This window comes from Rana temporaria, chromosome 1 (assembly GCF_905171775.1).
Source record: "Rana temporaria chromosome 1, aRanTem1.1, whole genome shotgun sequence".
NCBI lineage: Eukaryota > Metazoa > Chordata > Amphibia > Anura > Ranidae > Rana > Rana temporaria.
Genome location: NC_053489.1, coordinates 447297804 through 447314731, shown reverse-complemented (window position 1 = coordinate 447314731; position 16928 = coordinate 447297804). Strand labels below are relative to the sequence as shown.

The following is a 16928-nucleotide window of genomic DNA, read 5'->3' as shown; positions in this document are numbered from 1 at the left end:
TGGTCCCTAAAAAGGGAGATTCTTCCTGATGGTGACATGGATGGCAATAAAAAAACCTGAGAGGGGTTTAGATATTACCTCACCCTATCCAAAGCTAAAAGAAAAGCTAGGTTTACATTATCTTGGACCGTGACCTTTTTCTGAGCATTTTGTTTAAAGTGTAAGTTTGCCTTTTAAGGAAAAAAAAAAAGAAAATGTGAACACTGTTTAAGGTACCCCCCATCCCCTTCCCTTGGTCCCCGCTGTACTTCCCTTTACTGGTGATGAGCTTTCAGTGCCCATGCATCTGGTGTAGTGTTCCAGGGATTTGAAATCCCTTCTCTTCTCCCCATAGGTGTGCGCAGCCTATTGCATTAGGGTGTGCACCCTAAAGTTCAAACACACATGCACAGTAGAGCAGTGGATGGTGTCAGTTGAGCAGAAGACAGTGTCAGTCGAGCAGTGGATGGTGTCAGTTTATTTTTATTATTATTATTTAAATTTTTTTTACAATATTTTTATAATTATTTTTGTATAATATTTTTATTTATTTTTTTCAATTTGTTAGGAGCATCATTGAGGGGCTTTGGTGAAATAGTAGAGAAAGGTACTGAGGACAGAGATTCCCCAGTCTCTTTTTCTGTAGCCTCAGCTGCCACGGGGGTTCGGCAGGGGGAATCTGCATCGCACAGGGTGATTAGGGTGTGCCTAGGCACCCCGGCACACCCTGTGCGCACACCTATGCTTCTCCCCCTTATTTCTGCAGCTCTTCCGCAAAGGATCAGAGTGACTGATTGGTCAGCACTGGCACAGACTGTCACTCTAATCTGTCCTGGGAAGCACTGCAGAAAGAGGAAGGAGAAGAGTGGGGATTTCAGATTCACAAACTGCTACAAGGACTGCGTGGGAACTGATAGCTCATCACCCACAGAGGTAAGTACAGTGGGGACCAGTCAGCTTAAGATGGTGTATTGTGTTAGTTCACTTTTTCATTTGTTTCGGAAAAGGTGAACTACCCTTTCAAAGAAAGATATATAATGTGCATACACTATGACAAATATTCCACCATCAAAGTACTGAAGTTCAAATATGCATAGAATGGGAACTATATATGGCATATCACTGTGACAATTCAACTACTTAAGCAGCCGGAAACTTTTTCCGGGAGTGAAAAAATATGCCTGTGATGTACAGAAAACAGATACACGGCAGGCATTATCATGGACACCCTAATGTTTTTGTTAATCTGTGTGGTTAACTTTCATGATATGGGGACCTCAATTGTGGCTCTCAAGATCATCAAAGGGCCACACATAAAACTTAAAAGAGAATTTTCATTATCACAGACAGCAGACACACAACAGAATGTAGTTAACAACTATGGGCTTGATACAAGAGATGGTCAGAGACTGTGGACATAATAGAAAAGATGGTCAGAGATTGCAGACATGATACAAAAGGTGGTCAGAGACGGTGGGCATGATACAAGAAATAGTAAGAGACGGTAGACATAATACAAGAGGTAGTCAAAGATTGCAGACATGATACAGAATATTATCAGAGACTGTGGACCTGCTATAGGAGCTGTTGGAGACTGGGGAAATTCTTCAGGAGACAGTCATATACTGGAAACATACTACACGAGACTGCTAGAAATCACTGCTACAACAGTTTATTAGGGAAACACAGTTTAGTGTCTGCAAGGGCCCCAAGAACCGCATAAATGTGCCAAAGGCTGGCAGGTTGGGCACCAGGGGGTTAGACTATAAGTCAATTCCAGGCACCTACAACTCCCCCACATCCTGTTTATCCATCACAATATATAAGCATACTTGATTTACCTCCAGCACATAGAGAAGAACATTTAGTCCACTGGGAATGCTGCCACATGTATCCACTCTCAGTGTGTCTACTGACTGGTGCATTGAACTTGTAGCGGATGCCAAGAAACTCTTCTCTCATCATTACCTGGAAAACACAAGGCAGGGTAAAAATAAAAACACATAAAAAAAATCTCGATAGCAGGGGCATTACTATAGTCTTAAATGACCTGCAGCACTATATCACATAACTGTTTTCAGTGTTCACTGCAGTTATGAATCTTAAAAGCAAATGCTTGTTTGACACAAAGTTTATTATTCTATGTAAATCTATTGGTTGTTGTCTCTCCCATCATGGACAAAGGGTCAGTGTTGTGTTACACTATGTGATTTATTATTGCTCTGTGTCTTTAAGCTCTGCTCCCTTCTGTCTAGCTGCACTCCCTCTCTTACAGTAGTTCCTTATATTCCCCTCCACTTCCTGTCTCTCTCTCATTGGCTCAGTATACCTTCCATGCTAAACATCTTTCTATGTGGCTTACAACTGCACCGTTTTTCTACCTATGAATATCCATCATTAAACGGGACATTCGAAAGGATTCATCGCCTGTCGTCCTAACAGTGAGTTTATTCATTGAGTTAAGCTGTCTGAATTGATGCAAGGGATAAATAGAACACCAGATCGTGTAAGCCCTACATGAAGCTGGAGATAAAGTTTATGGCCTTGTAGTTGAGTCAGAACAGTCAGCCTCCCATGTGCAAGACTTGCCTTCAATATGTACAGACTACAGAGTACATTATACCATGTCGGCGGTGTGTTTAGTGATAAAGCCAGACTGTGAAAAGGAACCCTCTTCCTGTATGTATATCAGGCAGGCCCCTGCACTACATAGTAGATGTGTAGCACTACCCCCGGAGGAGCTGCTGGTTTGTTTTGGGTGGCACATTTACCTTGTGGCTCTTCCGAATTCCTAGGGGTGTATGGTGCATATAGCAGAAGTAAAGGGATGTCCGCAACAGGTGTCTTTTGCTGTGCTCTTTATTACCCAGCCGGGTAAAAACAATAAACTTGTGGTGAAGAAGGTAGAGTTGAAGGAGAATTGCAAATTCAGGCGTAGTAATAGGGAAACAGTCCTGCTCCCACGTGTAACACTTCTTTGCGCCACTCCTGCTTGAGTGGGAATAGCATACCTGGACAGGCCTCTCTCACTGACCTGACAGCCAGAGGATCGCTCGAACCTTTGAGAAGAAGTCTCTGCCACAGACCCTCCTAGAATGGATTCAGTAAGAAACCTCTGCCACAGGCCCTCCTGATTGTAGTTACGGAGATGAACCTCCTTAGTGGAATTACACCTGGATCTCCTTCTAATTTCTTTCAGGTACCGACTTACAGGTGAGCAGCCTCCCAGTGTCCGAATACCTTGATCCCCGGTGGATTGTCAAGACCCTATTGGATTGCCAGCCTCTCATTGGCTCTCCTCAGATGGACTCCCCACCGAACAGCTATACCACTTGGGATCTTCAGGATTGGGAACCCAGCCGACCATTTGGCTCCCTGCCACGACTCCAATGTTCCGGACCCATATGGTCCCGGAACCAGGAACTCCGCGTGACATGCACGCCCCAGCCAGGTAGGCCATAACGCCGGGGCGCTGTGGTGCAGACACCCTAAAGGTGGATGCCACACTTGAAGAAGAACCCAGAACCAATGGCGTCTGCCCCATAAATACCCTCTTCCAGCATCCACAGCGCGGTTCAACACTCCTGATTGGCTGCTGGGGAAGAGCACCCAAACCTTGACTCCACTGCTGCCACCTACTGCCCTGGAGTGGGAAGAACACCCCAGCACAACAGAATGAGCTCACAGCACAGGCAAGCTGAGACAGAGACCCAATTTGAACATTTTAACCAGATCAGGAGTTTAACTACACTCTGATCTCTTTCTAAATTTAAATAGCACCAGTACTTTGAAGTAACCAGTGGCTACAGATGATAGACAGTAGACCTAGAGGAAATTGTACAATCAAATGATATAGTACATAGCCAGTCTAAGATATTTCTCTCACAAAGTACGAAAGTCGTTTTTCAATCAGCAGGTTCTGCACGTAATGTAAATCGCAGGCCAAATTGCAAAAAGTAGTACAGAAACTGCTTTTTGAAATCGGTACAGCACCAATTAGGATGGTGCCATTGCTGTAAAATCCCGCCGATTTGACATGTGATTTGACATATCAAATCGCATGTCAAATCGTACCAGCGTGAACCAGGGCTGAGGACCATTTGGTGGTGAACGAGCATGGATTATTTTTGGAGAGCAAGGATATTGTTTGGTGTCACTTTAAGATATTTAGGAAAAACCTGTTAGGACAGAATTTTTTAAGAAATCAGTGCTAAGGTGTATGGAAAGGTGCAAGCCCTGAGGCTGTCAGTGTAATTGGGCTGCATTAATCAGGAAGCCATTGACCTGGAATAAGCATGCAGGACAGTTCAGACTCTGGTTGCACGCTTATTCCAGTTTAATAGCCGGGATCAGGAAGACAGACCCACACCTTTCAAAATACATTTCAAAATAAGTCCACACAGGTTCCCTTTAACAACCAGAGACACACAAACATTCTACCAATATAGCTGATTGAAAAATGTAACCATAATTACTATTAAGTTCACCTTTGAAAAAAAAACAAAAAACAGTATATTTTTGCAGTAAAAAAATGTGAATTAATTTTTTTTCAGGAGCCTGCAAAGCATTGCACCCACAATCAGGAGATTGCGGGTGCAATGTTAGGTTCTTGCAGACATGGCATACAGATTGTAGCCCGTACCTCTTTATGGGCTTTCTGTTTGAAAGCTGCAGGAAATGTCAGTGAACTACAAGAGGGCTCACCAACTCCCTCACAGTTCATTGAGATCTATGTGTGTGTGTCTATGGATGCACACAGGCTGGCTTGGGAGCGCACCCACACATGTGCCACTATAGCAAGTGGCTTTCTATGTGGGCACACGCTAAAGAGGAGGAGTGGAGAGTGCCAGCGGAAGACACTAGAAGAGGAGATAAGGGGCCTCTCTGTAAAACAAAAGAAGCCTTTACAATCACTTTAATAGTCAGGAAGGATATAAATCTACTTTGCGTGCATCAAATGCCTTTGCAAACCCAAATTGTAGCTTGCAAAAGTATTAGTGACATCATCACTCTGCTGCACATAGTCTGTGCAAAGATCAGAGCTCTTGGAGGTATACCTTTGTCTATAGGCAACCTGCACAGAAATACAGGAGGAGTTGGAGACAACACCAACCAGAATAGAGAAAAGCAGTGACTTGTGCTAATCACAGGAGACTTCTGCACAGAGTGAAAGTTTCACACTGGACTACTGCACAGATCTGGAAGAAATACACAAAGCACACCAAACATCAGGGACAAAATAGGCATGCCTCTTGTATTTAGAACGAACTGCAACTCCTGTGATCTCCAAGAAAAATATGGACAAATAGCTCCTGGGGGTCAGAGGAGCATCAGTTCGTTCTGCACTCTTGTGACCAGTCTTTAGCTGACAGCGGGATTTAGCCGATGTCACAGAGCCGGTACAGGCTCTGAAAAGATCCCGACCCAGGGGCGGACTGACAACTCATGGGGCCCCCAGGCAATAGAAGATTATGGGGCCCCTCTGGCTTACAGATGGCCACCACGCCAGGAGGCAGTGCAGAGGCAGGGCAGCTAAAATCTTGGGATATTCACATTAAAAGCATGTCAGTTTCGGACATATCAGGGACAGATCTAAAAAAAAAACACAGATTTTTACATACTGTCCCTGGTTTTACTGAGCCTGGCAACCCTGATGGGGCCCCCTAGTGGCATGGGGCCCTCGGGCAGTGCCCGAGTGACTCAATGGTCAGTCCGCCCCTGTCCCGACCATATGGCTGAGAGCCTGAGCCAGCTGCTCCCGCCCCTTCCCTTCTCAGCGCTCCAGTGAGCAACCGAGGGGCAGAGCAGAGAGCCAGTGATTGCCAGTCACCAGCTCTCTATTTACTGAAAGCTGAGAACTGAGCGATTAGTGGCCTTTGATTGCTCAGTTGTCAGTCTTAGAGCCGACGGGGGACAGATGCAGCATTAGATCAATGCTGCATCCATCTAGGTAAGTATAAATGTTACTATTTTACAAGCCCATACTTCTCTTTTAATGAAGGTCTGCCAATGAGAAAGGAGGTCACTGGCTATGTAACAGTTTATTCTTTTATTCTTCCAGATGCCTTCCTTCATTCCTCTACAACGTTATTACTGAAAAGCCTTGTTTTACACATACATAAAAGCCAGGTACTAGATGATTGTATTTTGCAGCCTGTGTATGACAATCAAAGAGTTCATGATTGTATCCTTGGGGTAGGAATGTTGAAAGAAAAATGAAATGGGCAGCTTCGGATTTTGTTCCCTGAATACCAATTATCTGTTGTGATTTCAAAGTCAGGTTCACAGTCTACTCTACACAGTAAAAAAAGGAAAGGGTGGAGCAAAGAGATGCCCCTGGAAAGCAATAAAGAGGGTCAGCCACGGTATAGCTTTTAGAAAAATAGAGTATAGCTTTATTGGAATATGAAAATAGTGAGTAAAAAATATCCAACAATGTGGACAATGGCATCGTTGTGGAATATTTCCCCAAAATAACCCCTAATAAAAAACACATATATGCAATATTGACAAAGTTGTCACATAAATGGCGCCAGTACCAAGGGCCCCACGCATACACATGCATACCCGAAATCATGGACCTAAGAGGAACTACTGTATGTAGAATATTATGGCCAGGGAACTAATCAAAACTGTGTCTGCGGACATATAATTATTTTGAAAAGGAACTAGTTTAATGCAAATGTTCATTAACCACTTAAGCCCCGGAGGATTTGGCTGCCAAATGACCGGGCCACTTTTTGCGATTCGGCACTGCGTCGCTTTAACTAACAATTGTGCGGTTGTGCGACGTGGTTCCCAAATGAAATTGAGGTCCTTTTTTTGCCACAAAAAGAGCTTTCTTTTGGTGGTATTTGATCAACTCTGTGGTTTTTATTTTTTGTGCTATAAACAAAAATATAGCGACAATTTAGAAAAACAATATTTTTTACTTTTTGCTATAATAAATATCCTCAAAAAATATATTAAAAAAAATTTTTTTTTTCCTCAGTTTAGGCCGATACGTATTCTTCTACTTATTTTTGGAAAAAAATAAATTGCAATTAAGGATGAGCTCCGGCGTGTTTGCATAGTACACGTGCAGAGCCCGCCAGGAAGTCTGCATGGCGCTGCGCTAATCAAAGCCAGGGAGACATTTCCCAATGCTCGGCTGCAGAGATCGGGAAATGTCTCCCTGGCAGTGATTAGCGCAGCGCCGTGCAGACTTCCTGGCGGGCTCTGCACGTGTACTATGCGAACACGCTGGAGCTCATCCTTAATCGCAATAAGCGTTTATTGATTGGTTTGCGCAAAAGTTATAGCGTAGATAGTTTTTTGTCATTTTTATAAAAAAATATTTTTTTACTAGTAATGGCGGCGATCTGCGATTTTTATCATGACTGCGACATTATTGCGGACAAGGAAGACAAGGAATAATGCAGTTCAGTACAATGCATTGGGTTAGAAATAACATAAAGACTATAACATGGGGGATAAAAGGAGTGGACCATGGATGGAATGAGAACATAAAGTGGGAGGGTACAGATATATGAAACCATTTATATAGGAGCATAAGTTGTACATGAAGCATAAATCGGAAAAGGGCACCTTATCGACCAAGGATATGAGTGAGGACAGGCTATCAGATATTCTTAGTATAGTGGGAAGATTGAGGATGGGGGAATTGGTTAAGGTGGCGAAGACCAATATAGCCATTTGCCAGTAAAGATATGCATGCTATCAAATAAGGTGTGATGGATTCTTTCTGAGAGTCTGATATATTCCATTCTGGATACCACCTGGGGCCATGGTAGGTTTTGTGAACGCCAGTTACAAGCGATCATCCATTGTACTGCACTGATAAAAGAATGGAACAGTCTATTACATGGAGGTGGAACATCCGAGACTGTGGCATATAGTAGACATATATGTGGGGTGAGGGAGATTTTCTTGTTGAGAGTGTTTTCTAGTCTATTCACTAGTGCGAGCCATATAGGTTTTAAGAATTTACATTCCCAAAAAATGTGGAGATAGTTACCCACCGCAGGGCAACCTCTGAAGCAGTTCGAGGAGGTATTAGGGTAGAAGGAGTGAATTTTAGCAGGGGTCATATACCATCTGGTGAATATTTTTTAGGGGGGTTTCTCTGAAGGCAGCAGCACGGTTGCTCTTACGGAGATTTTCTGTCATTTCAGTCCACTGATCAACAGGGAATGAGAAGTTAAATTCCAGTTCCCAGCGCAACATCGGGGCCGATTTCTCTGGTTGGAGTGAGGTAATAAGGTTATTATAGAAACTAGAGATTAAACCCTTGTCTCTAGGGCAGGTTAAGCAAACATGTTCAAATAGGGTACTAGGAGGGAAAATATGTGTGGAGAAATATAGTGAAAAGAAGCCTCGGATTTGTGAGTACTAGGGGAGACTGGAGGGAGGGAGGTTGAATTTGGATTGTAGGGAAGCAAAGGGGAGACATTTTGAGTTAAAGGTGAATGATTTTAAAGTGGTGAGATCTCTGGAAATCCAAACATCAAAAGGGGTCTTGTCTAGAAAGGCAGGGGGAAATCTGGGGTCTCCAAGGTATGAAGCAAGGGGAGGGGTCAGAGAGGAGAGGATATGTTTAACTTTGATTTTTTTCCAAATTTGCAACATTTGGGCCACTATTATGTTCTTCTTGGAAAGAGCATGGTATGGTATTGCGTCAGACCACAAAATGCCCTTAATATTAAGAGGCAGTATCGAGGAAGATTCGAAACTGAGCCATGGGATATTAGGATCTGAGGAAAACCATTGTGCCAAGTGTACTAGTTTAGCGGCTAGGAAATAGAACCAAAGGTTTGGTAGACCGAGTCCACCATTAAGTTGGGATCTGTGCATGAGAGAGTAGCTGCATTTGGGTTTTTTGTCATTCCAGATGAATTTATTAATTTCTCTCTGTAGAGATTCTAGACGGGTTTTGGGGACATTGATGGGTAGTGCCCTGAAAAGGTACAAAATCTTGGGGAGGATGGTCATCTTGAAAGCACATATCCTTCCCAAATAAGAAATATGATAGGAAGACCACACCTTAATCAGAGCACTAATATGTGAGAACAAGGGAAGGTAGTTGGATTTGTATAGTAGGTTGTGCGAGGATGTGATGTGAACACCAAGATATTTAAGTGACGAGGGGGACCATATAAAATTAAAGTTCTGCTTCATTAAGGAGACAAGATCAGGGGGGTAATTGATGGGGAGAATGAAACATTTATTTGTGCTAATTGACAGGTCAGAGAGTTTATGGAAGGCGTTGAGTTCTGACAAGAGGTTAGGGATAGAGGTATGGGGGTTTGTTAAGAATAGGAGGGCATCATCTGCGTACATACTGGCCCAGATTCAAGAAGCAATTGCGTCTGCGTAACCATAGTTACGCAGCGCAATTGCTTACTTGCGCCGGCATTTCGAATGCTCCTGATTCAGGAACCTCGTTACGCCGACGGCAGCCTAAGATATGACTAGCATAAGGCTCTTATGCCAGTCATATCGTAGGCTGCATTCTTACGATGGTCGCTAGGGGGCGTTCCCGTAGTGGTCAGCGTATAGCGTATAGTATGCAAATTGCATACTAACGCCGATTCACAACCCTACGCGAGCTCTGCGTACGCAGTTTACGTCGTTTGCGTACGTCGGTTTTTGCGTAAGGCTGCCCCTGCTATTAAACTAATAGCAGGGGCAGCCAATGCTAAGTTTTTGAAAAATTACGTTGTTTGCGTAAGTGATTCGTGAATGGCGCTGGACGCGCCATTCACGATTCATTTGCTTCACTTTGAAGCAAATGACGTCCTTGCGACGTCATTTACCGCAATGCACGTCGGGAAAGTTTCCCGACGGAGCATGCGCACTACGCTCGGCGCGGGAACGCACCCAATTTAAATGATCCATGCCCCCTACGGGATCATTTAAATTACGCGCCCTTACGCCGGGCAGTTTTCCGGAGCGCACACGCAATTTACGGAGCTACTGCTTCGTGAATCAAGCGTAGCGCAGGAAATTTACGGAGGCGCAGTGTTAAAACGGTACGCTGCGCCTCCGTAAGAAAGGGGCAAGTCCTACCTGAATCTGGGCCACTGAGTTTAAATTGGTGGGAGTTTTGTCTGATGGCATCTTTCTGAAATGCCGAACTTAGGAAGGAGGTGGTTGAGGTATGACCAGTTAACACTGTCGAATGCCTTGTGAATATCTAGGCTAAGTAAGCATAAAGGGCGGGAATGTAGGTTTGCATCCTGTACTAAGTTAGTGACTAATCTAATATTGTCAACAATCTGTCTGCCTGGGATAAAGCCTGTTTGATCTACATGAATAAGGGAGGTGATCACCGAAGACAATCTGTCTGCGAGCAATCTGCCAAAAAATTTTAGATCATTATTAAGAACCGAAATTGGGCGGAAATTTTGAGGTAAAGAATGGTCTTTTTGAGGTTTGGGTATCAGGGAAAGTTATTAGGGGTTATTTTGGGGGAATATTGTCCACATTGGATATTTTTTACTCACTCACTACTACTTAACAGGTTTTTCCTGCAACCAGTCCCTCCCCTTTTTTCTCCTCCCCTTTTTTTTTACATTGGATAATTTGTTTGTGTTTCCTAATATATACACAGATTGATTGATTTATCTTCAGACACATTCATGTTGCTTTATGCACGGGTTATTAGGGTTCATTATTATCACTTTTGAGTCACATGCTCATCTTGTGTATTTTATTGTATTTACATACAGTAGTTTTTTTTATTAATATTGGTAATACATGTTAGATATATTACAGAGTTGGGATATATTACAGTATTTGCCTTTTCCATGATTATTTGATATATTAACCACTTCCCGACCTCCTCATGTACATATACGTCAGCAGAATGGCACGGACAGGCACATGTACGTACCTGTACGTCCTCTGCTAGACGTGGGTGGGGGGTCCGATCGGGACCCCCCCGGTACATGCGGAGGTCGGGTCTGCTCGGGGAGCGATCCGGGACGACGGCGCGGCTATTTGTTTTTAGCCGCTCCGTCGCGATCGCTCCCCGGAGCTGAAGAACGGGGAGAGCCGTATGTAAACACGGCATCCCCGTGCTTCACTGTGGCGGCGCATCGATCGAGTGATCCCTTATATAGGGAAGACTCGATCGATGGTGTCAGTCCTACAGCCACACCCCCCTACACTAGTAAACACACACACAGTGATCCCTAAACGTTACAGCGCCCCCTGTGTTTAACTCCCAAACTGCAACTGTCATTTTCACAATAAAGAATGCAATTTAAATGCATTTTTTGCTGTGAAAATGACAATGGTCCCAAAAATGTGTCCAAATTGTCCGAAGTGTCCGCCATAATGTCGCAGTCACGAAAAAAATCGCTGATCGCCGCCATTAGTAGTAAAAAAAAATTAAAAAAATAAAAATGCAAAAAAACTATCCCCTATTTTGTAAACGCTATAAATTTTGCGCAAACCAACCGATAAACGATTATTGCGATTTTTTTTTACCAAAAATAGGTAGAAGAATACGTATCGGCCTAAACTGAGGAAAAAAAATGTATATATGTTTTTGGGGGATATTTATTACAGCAAAAAGTAAAAAATATTGCATTTTTTTCAAAATTGTCGCTCTATTTTTGTTTATAGCGCAAAAAATAAAAACCGCAGAGGTGATCAAATACCACCAAAAGAAAGCTCTATTTGTGGGGAAAAAAGGACGCCAATTTTGTTTGGGAGCCACGTCGCACGACCGCGCAATTGTCTGTTAAAGCGACGCAGTCCCGAACTGTAAAAACCCCTTGGGTCTTTAGGCAGCAATATGGTCCGGGGCTTAAGTGGTTAATACTTGTAGCTTTTGGTTGTTTTAGTAATCTCTTTGTATTTCACTAATTCTCAATATGGATGTCTTTGAGTATCGCTCCACTAGAGTGATTAAAAAGGACGGTTTATTTGAGATAAATGGCGAACCGGAGGGTGACTTGGGAGGTCTTTTCATGTGACTTAAAAATCTCATGATATCAGAGGTCCACACCCAATGGGATTTAGCCTTTTTGGAGCAGTATGTTGGAGAAGCTATGGTTCCCAGAAGCTTAGGAATGGAGGTCAGTCCCGAAAAAGGCGAACTCGAACTCGAACAAGAATGGTTCAAATATTTTAATGAGGCAGGGGTTACGTTTTTAGAATTTTTGGTTCAACGCAAAAAAATGTAAGCTTGTCCGCCTTGATACTGAAATAAAATTAGCTAGAGAGAAATTGACACCCCATATCAATAATAAAGAATGTAAGGAACAATTCATTAGCCTTAAAAAGCTTCTGGAAAAAGAGGAAATTTAACAAAAAAAGAAATGTAATAGAGACGTAGGTGATTATAAAACTGGGATAGTGTTTGAGTGGCAGAGTAAAATTTTGGGAAATGAGAGTGAACCCCCGGGTGGAGTTACCGTTCCTGAATCATGACAGAAACCTGTGTACCAACCGGGTATTTATGCTCATCCCCATACCCCTAATAGGTCTAACCCTGTGCCTAGAAGAGTCTTGTATAGATCTCCTGAGAGGGCGTCTAGAATGCCCCCCCTTTCACAGGGATTTAGACCTCCAGGAACTTTCCCAAAGGGACTTCCCCCGAAGTCTCCGGCTTGGAGGAATAAGACAAAAAATCGCAAACCTCAACCAGTTAAAAATGAGAATAGAGGTTATCATCCTCCCCCGAGGAGACCATATGAAGGAGGACAATATGGGAATTTTCATGTACCTACATCTAATGCCGTGTACACACGGTCAGTTTTTGTCTTGTAAAAAAACGTAGTTTTTTCTCATGAAAAAAACGACGTTTTTCAAACTTCCTTTTTAAAAACGACGTTGCCTACACACCATAGTTTTTTTCTAAATGCTCTAGCAAAACGCGGTTACGTACAATACGTACGACGGCACTCTGTTCCATTCAAGCTCGCGTCATAACTTGCTTCTGAGCATGGGCGGGTTTAAAAACAACGTTTTGAACGTCATTTTAGCCCACACACGATCATTTTTTATGACACAAAAAACGACATTTTGAAAAACAACATAAAAAATTGAAGCATGTTCGATTTTTTTTTGGTCGTTTTTAGAAGACAAAAAAGATCATAAAGCCCACACACGATCATTTTAAATGATGTTTTTTAAAACGTTGTTTTATTTCATTAAAAAAAAAACGACCGTGTGTACGCGGGATAATTGATTCCAACCTCTCCATGATGACTATTTCCCATATGGAGACTTCTCTCAGAGAGAGTGGGATCAGTACCAGGATAATTGCACCCCAGGAAGGGGAAATTGGAATGACAGACCACCTAGACATTATTCCCCACCTCCTCCACCTGTGAGAGGAGAACGCCCACATGATTATCCTTATCAACCGGAAACCTTAGCATAATAGGAATCAGTTCCAGCAGTGGGATTTTCCCAGGTCGGATCAAAACCAGCAAAGGCCTATAGAACGAATAGAGGAGTCAGAGGGGGCAGAGATCAAAGGAACAAAAGGAAAAGAGTATAGTTGGTCAGGGCATCTATAATCTGAGTTCAGCTAGCCTTTCTCCAGAGGAAATTTCTCTTCTGGACAAGGGACAAAATTAGCTCCACCACAAAAATTTAAAAAGTTCCAGACGTATATGGACATGCACAAGTATACTAGAAAACTAAGGTCTTGTACACACGACCGAGGAACTCGACGGGCGAAACACATCGTTTTGCTCGTCGAGTTCCTTGTTAAGCTGTCGAGGAACTCGACGTGCCAATTTTCTCCATTCCCGTCGGGGAAAAAGAGAACATGCTCTCTTTTTGGCTCGACGAGTTCCTCACCAGTTTCCTCGTCGAAAAATGTACACACGACCGGTTTCCTCGGCAAAAAAAAAAAACAGCAAGTTTCTTGCTGGTTTTTGCCGAGAAACTCGGTCGTGTGTACGAGGCCTGAGTGTAAAAAGGTACATCATGTCCAATCCTATTGAGACTAATAGGATTGGCCCAACTGATGTTCAACATTCAAAGTTGGCTAATGCGTCTCTTTTCAATCCCCCTGGAGAATTAACTCAATCAGTAAGGGTATTCAGAGACGTTCTTCTTAGGGATTTTGAGAAAATTAAGGTGAATAAAACCAAACTGAATAAATCTCTACAGTCAGGTTTGGAACAATTATTTAACAACACCTTGACGTGACCCCGGAAGCACGGGTGATAGCTTAGGAAACTTTTATGCCGGCTATTTTAAATATTTTTACTTGTTAAACGCGGTTGAGTGACATCTGCAGTGGAGTGGACGATCAAAGCGCGGAGACACTGGTATTGTAGAAAAAAACTCAAGACCCCGCAGAGGGTGATGCCGCGTACACTCGTTAATTTTTCGGCATTAAAAAACGTTGTTTTTAAAAAATGTCATTTAAAATGATCGTGTGTGGGCTTCACATAATTTTTCGGGTTCTGAAAAACGTCAAAACAAAAATTCGAACATGCTGCATTTTTTAACAACGTTTTAAACTTTGGCGTTTTTCGGGTTGTAAAAAATGATCGTGTGAGGACTAAAACGATGTTAAAAACCTGTGCATGCTCAGAAGCAATTATGAGACGGGAGCGCTCGTTCTGGTAAAACTACCATTCGGAATGGAGTAAGCACATTCATCACCCTGTAACAGACAGAAAAGCGCAAATCCTGTTTTACTAACACGGAATCAGCTAAAGCAGCCCCAAGGGTGGCGTCATCCGCATGGAACTTCCCCTTTATAGTGCCGTCAATGGGCGGGAGTGGTGAAGGAGCTGTATACACACAGCTCCTTCACTGCTCCATAGATGTGGCTAGCAGGACTTTTTTTTCCCGTCCTGCTAGCGCACCGCTCCAGTGTGAAAGCCCTCAGGCTTTCACACTGGAGAGACAGCAGCAGCTGTTAGGATCGGTTTGCAGGCGCTATTTTTAGCGCAATAGCGTCTGCAAACCAATCCAGTGTGAAAGGGGTCTAAGAGGCAGACGCATTTTCTAGCCTGCAGCCACCCATATACACATCCTTGTATAGGTGCTGCTGCAGGGCAGGGAATTCCTCCATCGCTTATGATTAGCAGATCTAAGTGACAGCTTCCTGGTCGGATAGCTCAGGAATAATAACCAAACATGCCTGAGCTCATTCCTAATGATAAATGCTCCTCACTCTTGTGACTAGGTCCAGTTACTGATTATATCACTTTACAGCTACCCAACCCCATGAGACTGTAGAAAAATGGTAGAGGAATGAATGACTTGTCCTTCACCAACCATAAGGCCCCTTTCACACTGGGGCGGGAGGCGCGGTGGTGGTAAAGATGAGGAGAAAAACAAACAGATGGATTTATTTGTTCCTGCCCCCAATCCTTCCTTTGCTCACTGCCTGGACCACATACCTTCACTGTGCTACATTTTTTCTGCTGCACCACTGGCCTGGTTATATCCTCTTAGTCCTCCATAAATTTAGCAGAAATTTGTGCTTAAAGAAGAACTATAGGCAACACTTTTTTCTCCACTTTGAATAGAGTAAGGGAGGGTTATAGCCCCTGTTAATTTTTTTTTGTCATCTGTTCATTGCCCTTGATTTCCTGCCCCATAGCCAAACAGGAAGTGAGAGGAAATCTCTGCAGATTAAGGGTACCCCCCCCCCACCAAGGCCCTCAGAACTAGTGTACCCACTGGAAAAGGTCAGGGCAGGTGTGTGACCTTGACAGGAAGGGGTGGATCATATTTAAATTAGGGGTTGTGCGAATTTTGTCAGGCCTAGGGCAGCACAAAACCTAAATACACCACGCACCGTATATTCCGTATTCCACACAGCCTCATTCTAGACTCTGCATCATACATTTTGTATTCCACACTGCCTCTTTCTGTACTCTGCACCTTACGTTCTGTACTCTGTACCGTGCATTTCATATTCCGCACTGCCTCAAATCTGTACTCTACACCGTGCATTCCATATTCTGTACTGCCTGATTCTGTACTCTGCACCATACATTCCGTATTTCACACAGCCTCATTCTTCACACTGCCTCATTCTGTACTCTGCGTTATACATTTACTTTTTTATACCGTCTCATTCTGTACACTGTTCTATAAATTCCCTATTCCACATTGCCTCATATGTTATGAAAATCGTCGCAGACGCTAAACCCTTCAACCCATGCCCAATATTCAGTGCAATGCAAACTCTTTTTTGTGCTGCATTACACGGCAGGCATCTTTTTTTTCTCGAGGAAGGGGCTTAACATATGATTTTGCACACAGCCCCACTGCATTCAGAAAATGCTCCACGAACACACTGAATTGCTTACCATAAGAACTAAAGTCGCATTAGTAGGTCCTAAAGCCTCCAGTGATTCTGGTTCATCTTGGGGTCTTTTGTAGTGAAAAGCTGTCCCAGCTGCATAAAACTTCTTTGGGGCATCTGGGGGGAGTCTTCCATTAATATAGTAATCTCCTCCTTCTGCCTTCAGGGCTGTTAAAAAAATATGTCCTCTCAGCTTTTTTTTTATATTTTATAAGGGATAAATAATCATTTTAAAGTAGAGAAAAACATTTCCAAAATATAGTGTGCTTTGCAGATGCATTGGTTTTAAAACAGAAACATAAACATCATGCAGAACAGAACATACAGATGACATAAAGTGACCATTTTTAATAAAAATCTTTCTAAGTGCCCTAAAAACTTCTCCTGTAGCTTCCTGTGAACTGTATTGGAAGTGGAGCATGGGCTGTAAATAATTATTCTGAATGATTTAAGTAGTGCGTTTTTATACTTGCCCCAGGGCAAAGTCCCTACTTAATGCACAAAGTTCAGAAGGGGCTCACCAGGCTTCCTAAGATCCATGCTTCATGTATAATTCTCAGGAAGGGAAGAGAAATCTTTGGCCTTTGGAACCAAAGAAATACCAAGTCCAGTTGAATGTGACTACTACTAGTTGTCTACACTTTGCATTTAT

At 43.0% G+C, this 16928-nt stretch overlaps 1 protein-coding gene across 2 annotated transcripts in view; it reads right to left on the bottom strand.

The window, feature by feature from the left end:
- The window catches only part of ADAMTS10 (ADAM metallopeptidase with thrombospondin type 1 motif 10), a 203937-nt gene that overhangs the window by 7682 nt on the left and 179327 nt on the right, over positions 1-16928 (bottom strand). For both annotated transcript variants that reach the window (XM_040327130.1, XM_040327138.1), the window contains 2 exons: positions 16281-16444; positions 1821-1947 (listed from right to left, as the gene is read on the bottom strand). In XM_040327130.1, the coding sequence (XP_040183064.1) occupies positions 1821-1947; positions 16281-16444 (291 nt within the window). The remainder of the gene's footprint in view (positions 1-1820; positions 1948-16280; positions 16445-16928) is intronic.